A 15,330-nucleotide genomic window follows, 5' to 3' on the forward strand; every position below is an offset into this window, starting at 1 on the left:
GGGGAGAGAGGTGTTGAAAAGTATCGGGAGGGAGGAATCCGGAGAAGGCGATGGTTTTGTTGGTTCGAGCAGGATGGTGGGAAGGGTGGGAGGACAGTGGAAAGGTGAGCGGGCAGGCGAGAGGAGCGACGAGGGCACGGAGGGCAAGGAGAGGACACTGAAAGGGAAGGGGGCGGCGGCGGACCCACAGGCTGCCCAATGGGAGATGATCAGAAGACAGTGTAGCTATGGTGAACACTGTGACTCCACTCCTTGACGCCATATGCGAGTTCGCCACCCTGTTTCTATTGGCTGGCAGATCTTAGACTATAGCGACCAGGGACTAGCGCGGCCTGGTGGGTTGGTGCAAATTTGGGGCGTGGCGCCGGCTGCCGTCAACCCTACCAGTGCGGCGGACAGTACATTGTCGGGGTGGGGCATGGGCTGGCCGTATTTGGATGGGGGAGACGATGAATGAGTGAGTGAGTGAGCGAGCGATGGAGTGAGTGAATGAGACTGGGGCACACACTACACACCACACTCATACGGTACACCAGGGTTGGATGTTGAACTGAACGGTAAGGTGACTGCGCAGCGGGCGGGAAGGTAAGGCAAGATGTGGGAAGCGAAGAGTTACGTGTGCCTGGCAAGCCTGGGTGAACCTGGTCCGGGGGATTCGACAGTGAATGCTGAGGTGAAATGTAGTTGTAGCGGATGTACTGGGGGGGCTGTCCAGTACACTATGGCTGGCGAGATCACAGAGAGTGTGGCCCTCCCACGCTCTCTCTTTCTCTCTCTCTCTCATCCTCACTTTCACTTTCACTTTTGGTCTTATTCTCACTCTCACTCCAAAGTTCAGTTCCCATCTCAGTCTGGCACACACATCTCACCGTCAGTCTCGGCAGACGGTAATCCTGCATCCCCCCTCCTCTTCCTCTCCCCATCCCCCCCACCCATCTTAGGCATTCCACGTAGGAACATGGACGCAGGGCAAGTTGATGCGTGGCATGCAGGTACCGAGTCTCACCGTTGCAGGACGCACTGTGGGCCTTGTTTTTTCTTCAATCACAGCCCTCTCACAGTGCTGACAGGTCGCGAAGGAAACTCCTTCCAAAAAAAAAAAAAAGCCTCCTGAGTCGGAGAGTTACCGGCGCCAGTCGCTTGGTCTTGTTCTTGTTTACAATTCTGGTACCGCTTGCGGCCATGCGAGAGATTGGCTGCCCACACCTGTCATTCCAGAACCCCAGTGTGCGCGGTGATTGATGGGGAACCAACCAAGAGTACATTCAATATTGCTGCGGTACGAGAGAACAGAGCGAGATTAGAGATGAGACATGATACGGACGGTGGATGAGGGGGGCACAGCACTCCTCCCTCCCTCCCATCATGCACCGTCCATTATCCACCCAGTGCCACCATCCACCGTCTCCCCTTCTCTCCCTGCCACTGTAGTCAATCAGTCTGTCTGTCACTGTCGAATCCTCGAGTAGCCAGTAGTGTCGCCTTGATGTCTCTCTTCACTCTACGTCCCCCCCGGTTGAATGCCATGGTGCCTCACCCCGGGCTGTGTCGAGATGTCTCTCCTTTGTGATCAAGTGACCACTCTCATTCGCCTCTCCTCTTGCGGTCTTGCGGTCTTGCGGCTTGTCTTGCCTAGGAGACTCTCGGTCCTGGCCGTGGTCCGACCAACGGCGTATTGTCTTGCTCTCGTCCAGTCTTCGCCCGTACGCTTCGGTATCCCTCTTTTTTCTTCTTCATCCCTCCCATTATCCGCAAAGCCTTACGCACTTCAGCACTCTCCGACCTCGTCCGGAATTCCAGGCGACGCTAAAGAACCCTCCATGGCGGATGGTGTTGTTAGTATCGTTGTCTTCGAGGTAGTCCCGCCCAAAGTTCGGCCAACTTGTCAGTATGCTTTGGGCTGACGCGGTGCAATGTCTAATGAAGACAGAGAGCCTTTGGGATGCACGCACAATGGCATCGTCTTTTTCGGTGGTTGCTCTATGATCTATCGCATGCTCTACTGCTACCACAGGGGCATTAAACTGGCGCAGTCTGATGTTCAGAAACACGAGAAACGCAGCCTAGTGTTTCCTATTTCCCACGCTGCAATAAACACCGTACGGAGAATTCAACGGTAGGAGTATGCTTCCCAGGTTCCTCATACTCGGCTGGCTTCATGTCGTCCGCCCACCCACAGTGTGTATTCCGATCAGTGCATCGAAAGGTCGACTGTCGAGTGCGCCCGCCTGTCTGCTTCAGTCCAAAGTGAAACCATCCCGACCCTCTCTGCTGGGTGGCCCTGGTCCGGCCGAATCCCAACCTTTGGGGGGAGAGCCAGCCCTCAGCCAACTAAAGATGGGGGGAAGACTGAAGGGGAGGAAAACATTGGAACGGACGGGACTGCGTGATGCATTGTGTGCACTGGGCGGTGGGCAGACTGAACGGCAGAGGACGAGCTGCAGCCAGAACAGTGCAACGCACCACCCGCCCGCTCTCTTTTTCTCTGTCTCTCTCTCTCTCTCTCTCTCTTTCCCCATCTCCTTCGCTTCTTCCCACTCTCACGCACCACCAAATCGGTCCCCGGTACCACCAGCGGTCTGGAGTCTGCCCAACTGCACGGCGGCAGCAAGACAAATGAATTGTCGAGGCTTCGATCGAGCATCAAGTGGAGGGTCAAGCATCCAGCTGCGGATACGTACCTCCCAGCGTGGGATTGCCAGCCATGGACGACCCAAACATTGTCGCCGGCTGCTCACACTGTTCGCCATCCACACTGTGATGTGGCAGAGTGCCAGAGACATTGCCCAAGGCCCCAAAGATCCTCCACTCTCATTGGGTACGTACACATGAAAGATGCTGTTGCACACTGCTGCAGGAGGTTAGAGCCCCGGGATGCATGATGGACAACGAGGCAGTGGCCCTCTAGGTTCTAGGTGCTCTCCCGCTGCTAGAGGCAAGGTACCTACGTATTGGTGCCTGCCCTGCCTCCTGTGTAGGTACCTAACCTTCCATGCGAAAAGAGAGAGGGACACACAACACAACACACACGCACCATCCCGTGGACGCACACACAGGGCTGTGAGCCAGTGACATGCAGACACTGGGTGGATCTCGGTGCCGCTATGACTGGTCGCTAGACCCCTGGTCTGGTGCAAAAGAAAAACAATAACCGAGAAATGACCATGGGCCCTTGACCTTCTGGCCTGGATTCGGAAACGTGGCGGCTGGCACGCTTGGAGGCGAATCAAGCGACAGACCACATCACGAATGTCACTATTATGGACCTGACAATTTAGGCATCAAGTTATGTAGCACACAGTGTGCGACTGCCATATCCGCAGGCTGCAGCCCACCTGCCGTGGAAGCTACCACGCTTCGCACCTTCCATCTCTCACACAGGGCACACCGCAACTGCCCACCTCTCACACCAGAACAGGGAAGACAGCATCTAGGGTACGTACTTGGGCAGTCAGCACCTTCCAGGCTCTCGTCGACTTCCGTCTGGATGACCAACTTTTCCATAAGGTGGACAGTGGTCCTGTCCCAACACTAACAGCGGGGCAACCGTTTGCCAGTCCGTAACTGACCGATCTCACAGTCGCAGTCACACTCAACTCACTCACCCCACTCACTCACAACCTGCTCTTGCTATTGCTCTTGCTATTGCTCTCTCACTAAGTCCCGTCTCATGGCTCACGCAGATCTCAGCAAAGGTTTCTCGCCCCATATCGTCACTCGTCACTCTCTGCCCCTCCCCCTCCCTCACCCCAGCATCATCCGTCAGTGGCCAAACCATGAACAGGCCATGATGGAAGCCCCAGACCTGTTTATCGATCCATGCCTTTTCTCTTTTCATTCTAGCATATCTTGACTCTCGGCTTCAGTTATACATCAACTCTCCGTGCCGTACATGCGTACGGATGCTCCGTATGGTCATCATGCCCATGATCCATCAGATCTTGCGACTGCCGGCCGATGGACTGCTGCTGCTGCTGCTGCGGAGGCGCCAGGTCGAGATTAAGGTAAGCTTCGGTATGCCACACGCATGGGAGCAACTCTATCGCCATCGATAACAGCTTCCCGCTGCGGCGGTGGGCGCCAAACGCCTTCTAGACCAACTCTCGACTGGGACCATACGTTCCACACCTTCTATCCGTACGGCGAAAGCGTGGCATTTGCTGTAATACCAGGCCTTGCACCAGCACTGCATGAAGTGGACGGGCCTCCTGCGCGACCACGCCAGCAGCGCCCCTGGGCCAGACCCTGGAACAACTATGTCTCTTTGGTCCCTGGTCTCTGCTCCCCTATTGTGGCACAGTACAGCTCCCTTGTCCACCCGACGATGGCTGTGAAGACAGAAGGCAGAAGCGCTGAAGGCTGAAGCCGGCATTGGCAGGTCGTCCCTGTCGCGGAGGCCAATTTGCCAGTGGAGGTCAATCGGGGCAGGGCACGGCTGGGGCCCTAGGGGTCTTGAGAAAGACGGGGGCATGGGAGATGGGAAACCATCTTGAGACACCTGTCGATGGCTTCGTGATCTCTACAGTGGAGCTCACAGGGGAATCCGAGTGACGAAAGGGGGCAGAATCGCATTCCCATCGCCTCGTCACCCCACGTCCAGTCCGTCACCTCGATAGTCAGCCCGGTCAACCAGTCAGTCAGTCAGTCAGTCACCCAGTCCTCCGATCAACCGTCATCCCGCCTGCTCGCTCTCTGCCCTTTGGCAACGCCGCGACAGTCACAGCACCGGTACGGATACATGGCCAGGGCTCATCTCAACAACGTAACGGGCGTTTGTTCCGTTTGCCTACCGTTTCCATGCCATCCAGTCACCCAGTGTCCCACGCATGGAACTGAAGGCTGCTATTTTGGTCGCCCAGTCGGCTCTCTACGCTACGGATACTTGTTGGATGCTTGCCCGCTGTGCAGAGAGACCCAGAGCCGGATGGTCCTGGGCTCAGGGTTCCTGGATTCGCCCGTGCCTGGGGAGGCCGGGGACCCTTTCAGCAGACTGCAGCAGACGTAGGAGCGGCGTTCCCTCCTCCAAGACTTGTTCCATATTGGGGCAGGATTGACACACTCAACCTCGATGTTCTTCTGCCAGGCTCTTGTTTTTCTTGCGAACGAACTCACAGCACAATGCCTGCAGCAACGCAAGCCTACATTCGCCAGGTTGCCAGGGTCTAGACAACAAGTAAAAAAAAGCAAGATGGATGTGTGGGGATTCCGCCATTGAGTTCGACCTTCGCTGTCATACAGTTCCTGTCGGCGCATCCAATCCAAGCTCGATGCTCTACACCTACCAACGCCGAAGCTCCTCTGGAAGGAAGGATTCGATGGCCGCCGGTTGGACAACCTTCTTTTGTTTCTCTTGGTCTCCAGCCTCTGGACCAACCTTCCAGCCTCACTAGCTGTGCCATCACCAATCAGTCTCCCGCTAACCTTCGAACCCTACCGTATCAACGCCCGCGTGAAACCACAAGTGTGCGATGTGCATGGCGGCGGACGGCATATTTGCGCCGATGTGTGATGGCAGCTGACTGATGATCGGTCTTGTTCTTTGAGTTGACAACTGATGTTGGTCGGCTCACCCCACGAGATCTCACGGATTTGCTTTCTCGGTGAATAGGATCTGGCAGCCATGGCCCATGGGAAGGGCAAGGGAGGACGGGGAAGCCACAAACACACGGACGGCAGACCAACAAGGTTGAGGGGGGCATGGGAAGACATGGAAAAGCCCCTTCTTCACTGCCACACCGCCATTTTGGCATTCAAGGTTGGGTCAGACTCGATCCAGATAGCGGATTGTGTGCATCGCTTGGTGCGGCGGCGGATTATTCCTCTCGCCAGTCTCACCACCTCACCTCGTTCCCCGGGGTCTACCATACCGCGACTACGCCTACCGTCTCAGTGGGGGGACGCTCCGACCACCTCGCCGCCACTCTCTCTCTCTCTCTCACCGTTCCCATCTTCCCCTTCCCCTCCTTTGTCCTTGGGGGGTTGGAGAATTACGAAAACGAAAGCTGGGAGCTGAAGCTTACCTCGGGTTGGCAAGGCAAGCACGGCAAGCTACTAGCTGAGCCACCTCCATGGATACCACTTTAGATACACTGCGTGATTGCCTACCTGTCTTGCGCCGTATAGGGCTTCCTGCATGAGTAGGAATGCGAACGGTTCGGCGTCGCCAGCGACAGGGCCGGAACAGCAGTCGACCAGCCAAACCGACGCATCTGGCATGCCGGCGGCACTCAACTGGTGGTGCATGGCATGGCAGCCATGCCGTGCCATACCATGCCACCTCCAGCCCAGCGGTGGTGGTAGTGGTGGGGCAATCTGCCAAACAGCACAGTGCTTGCTTGGCGGTCTGCTGGTTCAGGGCTACCAGCAGGTACGGACAGGAGCGTGAGGTTACTGACTGGCTGGCCTGCTTGTTTGCTTGGGTCGAGGATGGGCTTTCCTGGCGAGCGAATCCCGCTCCGCTTCCATCCGATGCATCTCCGGCGCGGATGCAACGAGACGCAGCATCTTGCGGCGGTGTCTTGGACTCAAGTGGTTCGCTGTCGGGACTCGACGACATGCTGCCGCTGCAGGGCAGAGAAAGAAGTCTTCATTCTTTCCGCTGTATGCGCTGTTCTTCACCCCACCTAGTTACCTTACCCGGCAGACGTCGAGGGTGAAGGGAATGCAAGGTCTCCGGGTCCCGAGTGAATGGCATTGTTCAGATTCCCACTAAACAGAAACAATCGAGGACCCGCCCCATGGCCAAGGCTCCATTCTGTGCCCATGGGGGGGTCGAAGGAGAGAGCCGGCTACTTTGCGACGTCACCCCTCTCGCAGGGGCGCGGAACCAGGCGGCGACGCCGACGACGAGCCTAGGAAATGTGCGATGCCTTTCTCTCTCTCTCTCTCTCTCTCTAGGGAAACGCATCAAGCTCAGAGCTCGGTAATTTGCAAAACGCGATCAAGTGACGACGGGAATCCACCGAGGAAACCCAACCCTTACGATACTCGAGCGATCATGCCCCCCGCGTTACGTGTGTAACTACCGTACGGTGTTGCCCTCCTCTACCCGACCTCCGTGCGGTGACGGGGCTTCCGTCCCACCCCGGCGCAGCACCCGCCCACCGCGCAATCCCATACCCGCGGATACAATCCATCGTGTGAAATCTCTCCCGCAACCTTGACCAAACCCTGTTGAACCGTAACTGCAAACCATTTCCGCGCACACCCCAAGCCTCGCAGCACGCCCGGACCGGTCGCACAATCATCCTTACCACCAAGTGATTGATTGGCCCGAGCATTCTAGAATACCTCTCTTTAAAAAAAACCACAGTTGGAGAGAGAGACACACACATAATGAGGGACGGGTTACTGGAGAGGCACCTCCCGCAAATAGGCCTCGGCCTAGGCCTAGCAGCAGCGACCGCCACCCTCCTCGTCCTCGTCTCCCGCAACACCACCACCTCTACCTCCGCCCTCCCGGCCCGGCGTCCGGCAAGGGACAGCCGCAAGACGGCCCGCTCGCCGAAATGGATGACGCGGGACCCCGGCTGCGACGAGCGGCCGCCGTACCCGCCCGACGTGTTCCCCGGCGCGCGGGACGTCGCGACGGCGTACGGGAACTTGCGGGTGTACGAGTTTGGGCCGGAGGCGGCGGAGGAGAGGGTTCTTCTGCTGCACGGTATTGGGACGCCTTGTCTTGCGTTGGGGGGTATTGCTGGGGAGTTTGTGGAGAGGGGGTGGAGGGTTATGACTTTTGGTGAGTCTTTTTTGATGATGGTAATGATGATGGTTATGATGGTTATGATGGTTATGAGACGGTGTGTGTGTTGATGAAGATGCGTGATTGTGGTCATGGGCTATGATATCCGGAATGTGAAGTGAAGAACATTTTCCAGTGTGCTGTTCGGCGTTTGAATGACCATGGCAGCTTGGGTCTTGATCTCGAAGCAAACCACTCATCTCATACATGACACACGACACACCACACATGATACATCACACATCATACAGAACCTTCACTCTGTCTCTCTCTCTCTCTCTCTCACCCTCTCTCACCCCTTTCCCCTTTCCCTTTCCAAGCAATCCCTCACTAACACCGCAACCCCTCACCCCCAGACTTCTTCGGCCGCGGCTACTCCGACGCGCCCTCGACCTCCCCACGACGCCCGCCTCTACACCACGCAGATCCTCCTCGCGCTCGCCTCCTCCCCCTCGCCGGGCTGGACCGGCAACGACGCATTTCACCTACTGGGCTACTCCCTCGGCGGCGCCGTCGCCGCCGCCTTTTCCTCCGCGCACCCGCACCTCGTGCGGTCGCTCAGCCTCGTCGCGCCGGGCGGGTTGGTGCGCAGCGGAGCACACGTCGGGTGGCGGAGCCGGGTGCTGTATAATGCGGAGTGGGTTCCGGATTTGGTGAGGAGGTGGGTTGTTGGGCGGAGGTTGAGGCCTGTTAAGTTTGGAGGCGGGGTGGACGGTGATGTACCGGAGAAGGAGACTGTTGATGATGAGGAGGAGGAGAAGGAGAAGAAGGAGGAGTGGGATGAGCTTAGGCTCGTGGGCGGGGGCCGGATTGGGGAGGTGGTTGGGTGGCAGCTTGCGAGGCACCCTGGGTTCGTGACGAGTTACATGTCGACGATTCGGCACGCGCCGATTTATGACCGCGGGGACGAGGAGTGGAGGGTTCTGGCGGAGGTGCTAGAGGCGAGGCGGAGTAGCTGTGGTGATGGTGGTGATGGTGGTGGTGGTGGTGGTGGTGGTCGAGGACAGTCATCGGAGCCCGGGCTGAGAAAGGGCGGGTGCTCTTCCTGCTCGGTGAGGACGACGACATTGTCGTGCTTGGGGAGACGGTGTGGGATGCGGAGAGGGTGCTCGGGGAGGACGCGGTCGAGGTCGTTGTTCTCGGGGCGGGCACGAGATTGCTATTACCAAAGGGGAGGGAAATTGTGGGTGCCGTCGTTGCTGCGTGGGAGAGGAGAGTGTAGGGAAGGAGATATATATATAGAGAGAGAGAGTAGACTTTTGTTCTTTCCTGCTGGGGCTTTCTTGGACGTTTGTATGATGATGGCGGAAAGGGGATGCGTTGTTGGCTTTTGATCTGTGGAGTTTTAGAGTCTTTGGTAGAGCTTCGTATAGATTACATGCTAAAATGGAATGGGGTAAGAGAATTTAGAACGGGTTGAAAGTCTGAGAGGAGGAGGAGATTGATGGAGCTGTGTCAAGTAGAATCTAGGCAGGGAACTCGTTACACAATCTCGGGACAGTTCGTTCGTCTGTCGCTTGCTTGGGTTCGTTTGCATGTCACGGTCTGTTCTGTCCCAGGCAGAAAGTAGTCAAAGAAGATTTATTCCCCCGGAGAGAAGCATCACAATGGAATTGCCGGGCGAACCAATTTCTAAAGTGGACTCTCGTTACTATGCCTCAGCTTTTGCGTTTCTTTCTCCCCCACTCCCCCAAAAAAATCGAGATGCAGACTTCCATCACAACTGTCGTGTCTTCCTCGGTAGATAGATGACCCCCATCGGAAAGAAGAGGGAACATCTCCAAGGTGGGCAGACCAGTCGTGAAGGGAAAACCCAAACACACATACAAAAGAGATCTAGAAACTCCAAACTGCCCACGCCAATTTTCCCATATCCCCGTAGTCTCTGTGTCATCATGATATCCCGAATGCCGTATTCCCCATGTGTCCTCGTGTTCCCAGCGACAGAAGAAAAAAAAGACGAGCGAGTCCCTCCCGGCTCAAGTCAGAGAGAGAGAGAGAGAGAAAGAGAGAGAGAGCATCCCTGAAACACCCGCCACGGCTGATAAACAACCAAAGTCGACTTCTCCAATGCGGCAAAAAGCAGCGAGAGAATAGAGGGGGAGAGACAGAGACTTCAACCCCGCCTGCCCTTCTTCTTGTTCTTCCTCTTGCTCTTGTTGCTGGGCTTCGGTTTCTCGTGCGTGTCAGGAGCCTGGTCGCCCTATAAGACCGGCTGATCGTGGTGCGTGTGTGAGTTAGACGCTTCGCCCGCACTACCGCCCTGGTCCCAAGAGTCGGTCGTCGTCGCACTTGCACCAGCCTCAGGCTGAAGGTCAGTCGGGGGGATTTCGACGCGGAAGGGCGCGTCAAAGTGCCTCGATGACTCCCGCAATGACGCGTCAGAGACATGGGCGGGATAAGGTTCGTGTGAAATATTGAGGGATCTGAAACTCTGCGGGATCTCCAAAGTAGCAGCTGCGTGGTAGAGCGGCGGGTAGGGGGACACGGGAAAGCCTCTCTCGATGATCGCTGCCTTCATCTTGCTCAGGGCGTCCTCTCTGTCCCTCTTGGCCATAGCCCTCTCCACAGTTTGGCAGGTAGAGTAATTTGGTCCCTCCTGTAAAGGGCCAAAAGCCTCGATCAACCAGTTCCGAAAGCTTCCTTTGCTCGCATCTCCGTCCACAGTCTCGTCGAACCACTCTTGAGGAAACCATCCGGCGAAGTCGCCCAATGCGGGGGCGCTGGCCACCTCGTAGGGATGAATCGGGTGCGGGACGAGCTCGAAGCAGTGAATGCCATCGGGGGCATGTTTCGCGTTCTTGGTCGTTGACCAAAGTCGTGCGCGACTGAGATCGAAGAGAACCGTCCGAGGCTTGTCGAGATCGCGGGTTCCGTCTCGCATTGTGATGTAGACATGGCGAGGCTCATAATCGCCGTCCATGACCCCCGTGTGCATGTGCCTGACGTTGCCGTCGATGAGTTGCCTGAAAACCTCCATCCGCGTGTCGTGATTGATGTCCAGAAGCACTGGGCGTCCCGTGTCGGATTGGTGGAACTCCAGCGGCAACTCATCGTCCGGGATGAGATTACCGTACTCATCTCGGTTGCAGAGATCCTCGATGGAGTAGCCGTCAATGTACTCCATGAGGATGAGAGCCACGGTTTTGTACTGGTCGCGCCCTTCGGGAGTCTTGCCGACGGCGAACCTGACCGCCCAAGTACCGTAGTACTGCGCAGTGAGGTGCGGCGGTCCGGTCAAGTTCTTCCGGTAGAGATGCTGATAAACACAGCTCTCCCGGCTGAGTGCGCCGTCAGCGAGTTCGATGTTGCTGATCGACGTGCCGTTGTATTCCGGCCAGAGCTTTTGGTCGAAGACTTTGGCCACGACTTGAGTCTGGGGGATGGGAAGCTTCACGTCGGTGTCATTGTTCGTATACTCGGGCGAGGGTAACGCAATGATTTTGCAACGGAAGACTTGAGGTCCGGGGTTCTCTGAAAGGCGTTCCAGCACCTCAAGTTGAAGTTGCTCATCCTTCGGGAAATACCGGTGAGGGTCGAAGTGGCAAAGCTCAGGGCCAGGTGGTGGGTTTGGAGGATACTGGGAGGTGCCATGAGGCTGTACTGGCCTGTACTTGGTGAGAGTCAGGATGCTGCCTGAGCAATAATAGTCGGAATCGGCACACATGCGAGACATTTTGCCAATGAAGCCGATGAGAAAGTGGTGTATCAGAGTGTTTTTGTGGATGCTATCGATGACTCTGGCTGCAAAATGAGAACGGAGGAAGGTGGTCAGGTTGAGTGGAAATAGAGAAAGCCCTGGGGAATATGAAGATGGGCAGGTAGTCCAGAAAACTAGGCATGGTGAGAGTCCCGTCTCCCTCTCTCTCTTGTTTTCTTTTCCTTTTGATAAATGAAAGTGAGAGTGAGATTGAGGGTGAGAGTGAAATGAGGTTGGAAGTGAGAGTGGGGGGGTATTGTAAGTCCAAGTGTCTCGGCTTTTCAGTTTGGGGAAGATGTACCTTGCGGGTAGCCACCACAGAGGTTGCACAAGCGACAACTAAGGTTCCCGTCTCCGAATCAATCAACCAAGGACGACCAAAACTCAATCACACAAGACGCCTACCACAGGCAACGAAGGTGAATTTGCTTCCATCTCTTTCTACACAACGGCTGTAGGCTCAAACGGAGGCTCTCCTTTCAAAATTCAAATTGTTGCAGGTACCATATGATTTTTTTTTGATTTTTTCACCGCTTTGGTTACCTTGGTGCAGAAAATTGGAGGATTTGTTCAAATACCTTATCCTACTGCGTCGAGAGCTCTTCCATGCATCACGAAGGTATTCCGCTCCAGCAATTGAATTCCGTATAACTGAACACTGTCGAATTGGGATACTTTGAAGATGGGATCTCCCATGAGCGGACTTTCAGCAGCCTCAGACTCATTTTAATCTGTGACAGGTGGATTAATGAGAACATAACAAGGCAGCTCTTTGGCGGGCTTTGATGTAATAGCTCACATCCCTCTTTGGATCACGACTTTGCAGCAGACTTGGGCTGGATGACAGGCTTAGACTGGGATATACACTTGGCCCGTAAGATCATGGTGAATTCCTTTCGTTTGTTGCAATGTGTACACAGTGACATATAAAACGCCAGGTAGAGATCCCTTCACTGTGCGTATCACATTGCGCATCACATTATGACATATGTTTCGGTAACGTGCGCCTTGAAGAAGAGTAGCATCAAGTGTATCATACGCTGCCTTCCGTAGATATGCGGGAATCTGCATTCAAGCTCTGCATATGGATGGAATCTGGTGGACTAATTTCATCTATATCAGGGTAGTGAGCAGAAGTCCATAAGCCAACCAAAGCGTCGACAGTCGGACATAGTAATTTTCGTCATCTTTTCCGGAATATTCGTCAATGATGCTAATGAGGAAGAAGGGCAGTGAAATATGTGATTTTCTTACTTACCTAGAGTACCTCAAGGTGAGTGCGATATGACAGTGAGGGAAGGAGTTGTGTGGGAGAAGCACGGCATGAGGTTAAGTGCCGTTGGCATTGGAGGACCCACTCCGCCTGGGCTTACCGGTCCCGGCGCCGAGATAACGGGTTCCGGCTGGTGTGGGTCCAATCATTCAAGCTAAGGTCGAGTCCCTGTCTTTTCCCAGGTAGAGGTTCTTTAGCACGTGTTGAGGTGCCTACCGGTACCTACCTTACTTTGGTCCCCCCAGGCACAGGGGCGCTACGTACGGAGGCTGGTTGAGCCCGCGACCAGTCGGCGGAACACGTGGTGCACGACCCTCCCTACAAAGTATCTACCTACCTTACCTTAAGGTACTTCGTATACGGAGCACACCCCATTCCATCTCTTCAACACCAACCTCCTACCCTTCCTCCAACTTGTCCAACGACCTCCCGGCGAGGTTTCGATGCGACTGCGGGAAAGTAACTCATATTTGGCCCCCATTTGCCTCGACCCGCTCATTACCCTTCAACTCGAGTGCTAGCTGGACTTCACTTTTGCGGAGCCACGTGGGTTACAGACACGCAAAGCCCGTGTTGCTTGCTGTCTCTTGAGTCTTTACAAGCCTCGCTCGGAGAGAGCAGAGGTCATCCCCACCCCCTGCCGCATCCCACCCATAAGTATGGATGGCTTCCTCAACTTTTTTCCCGAGAAGGCCCATCGGGTCGCCGGCCGCCTGGCTGAAGTCCCTCCTCATCGTTGCTAGTTTCCTCATCTTTGTCCAATTTGCCCTCCCCCACATCATGGCGCCCAAGGCTTCTACTCTGTTGGCCGGCCTGGCTGTCTTCAGAACTGGCACGGGCAGCAGCGCCGGCGGTGTCGCGAATGCAGCTGGTGGTGTTGATCTGAGCTGGTACGCGCCCGCTCACACAGAGGTCAATAATCTGACCGCCGTGATCAACGGCAAAGGTGTCTGGGGGTTCATCTATGACACCTCGGAGACTCCCGACGACAGGTACGGGCAGTACAACTGGTGCAACATGCCCCATGTGCGCAAGACGGAGTATGTGAAGCCGTCGGATGAGTACGAGCTCAAGTACGTGGAATTGGTGAGTAAAACGACCTAAACCCCTTTCCACTGCTTCCTTTTCCTCTTCCTCTTCCTCTTCCTCTTCCTCAACCACTGACTTGTCCATGAGGTTCACCGCCACCACAAACGCACGCCCTACGCCTCCAACGCCTTCCCCGTGGAGCCGTACCAGTGGAACTGCGACAACCAAGGACTCTTCTACTACGGCGAGCCCTTTGCCAGCAGCAACAAGCCGGCAAAGACTTACTGGAAGGTCTACATCTCCCCCGTTAATCCCTTCGTGCCCGCAGGCTGGATAGGAACCTGCCAGTTCCCCCAGATCACCGCCCAGGGCCTCGACGACTCCTGGATTCACGGCGCCGACCTCTACGGCGTCTACCACGATCTCCTAGGCTTCATCCCCGGCCATGACACCGTCAACTCGCCCGAGTGGCACCGCAAGATCAAGTACCGTGTCACCAACAACCAAATCACCAGCCAGGTCGCCGGCATGGTCGTCAACGGCATGTGGGCCGCCACCGACTCCCTCCAGCTCAACATCCAGGCCGCCGGCGTCGACTCCCTCGAGCCGCAGTACCCCTGCCCCGCCGGCTACGCCCTCTTCAACCGCATAAAGTCCGCCTCCAACGCCGCCTGGGCCCAGCACCTCGCCGCCGCCGGCCCCCTCTACGCCGTCCTCGACGACATCTCGGGCGTCCCCGCCGACGACGAGGGCTTCCACGCCTCGCTGGACCACTACTACGACAACCTCTCCGCCCGCCAGTGCCACGACAAGCCCTTCCCCTGCAAGCTCGTCGACGGCGCCAACTCCACCACCTGCGTCACGCAGGACCTCGCCGACGCCGCCTACCGCCTGGGCCACTGGGAGTACTCTCAGCTCTACCGCGACAGCCCGGACTCCCTCGCCGCCAGCGTCGCGGCGTGGGGCGTCTGGGTCGCTGAGCTCGCCGTCCACCTGCGCGCCGTCGTCGACGGCACGAGCGAGACAATCTACTTCCACAACGTCGCGCACGACGGCTCCCTCTCGCGGCTGCTGTCTATCCTGCAGCTCGACCACATGGTCTGGCCCGGCATGGGCTCCGAGGTCGTCTTTGAGCTGTACAAGAAGCGGGGGGCGGACGGCGGCGCCGAAGGCAGCGCCAAGAAGCCTCCCGCGGCCACATCCACATCCACATCCACATCCACGCCTGGGTCCGTTGAGAGTGGCTGGTGCGTCAGAGTCCTCTGGGGCGGCCAGGTCCTCAAGTCGTCCCACCCGGCGCTGGGCCTGATGGATATGCTTCCTGTCGAGACGCTGCTTTCGTACTTTGATGGGTTGGTAGGAGAGAACGCCAGCCTGATTAAGGGCAAATGCGCCTCATGAGCGTTTTGTGCGGTGCTCATAAGGTTCGCCAGGAAGTGGTCATCATCTTTTAGCACGTAGATACGCCCAGTGTACATCTAGCTCACCGCTGTACCTAATACATAATGATAGTCGACCCTGCCCGTCCTGGCGCCGCCGCTTGCCTTAAAACCACACACGATTTGAACGTGTAATATTTTTGCTTTG

At 56.4% G+C, this 15,330-nt stretch overlaps 2 protein-coding genes across 2 annotated transcripts; one reads left to right on the forward strand and one right to left on the reverse strand.

The window, feature by feature from the left end:
- Window positions 1-9,944: 9,944 nt before the first annotated feature.
- Window positions 9,945-11,417, reverse strand: N0V96_006637 (uncharacterized protein; the record flags this gene model as incomplete). The annotated part of the gene is made up of 1 exon (XM_053197724.2): window positions 9,945-11,417. One exon carries the CDS (start codon window positions 11,415-11,417, stop codon window positions 9,945-9,947), a length of 1,473 nt encoding a protein of 490 aa, XP_053044802.1.
- Window positions 11,418-13,494: 2,077 nt separating this feature from the next.
- Window positions 13,495-15,144, forward strand: N0V96_006638 (uncharacterized protein; the record flags this gene model as incomplete). The annotated part of the gene is made up of 2 exons (XM_053197725.2): window positions 13,495-13,800; window positions 13,891-15,144. 2 exons carry the CDS (start codon window positions 13,495-13,497, stop codon window positions 15,142-15,144), a joined length of 1,560 nt encoding a protein of 519 aa, XP_053044803.2.
- Window positions 15,145-15,330: the final 186 nt, after the last annotated feature.

This window comes from Colletotrichum fioriniae (genome assembly GCF_027942845.1).
Source record: "Colletotrichum fioriniae strain IMI 355084 chromosome Unknown scaffold_7, whole genome shotgun sequence".
NCBI lineage: Eukaryota > Fungi > Ascomycota > Sordariomycetes > Glomerellales > Glomerellaceae > Colletotrichum > Colletotrichum fioriniae.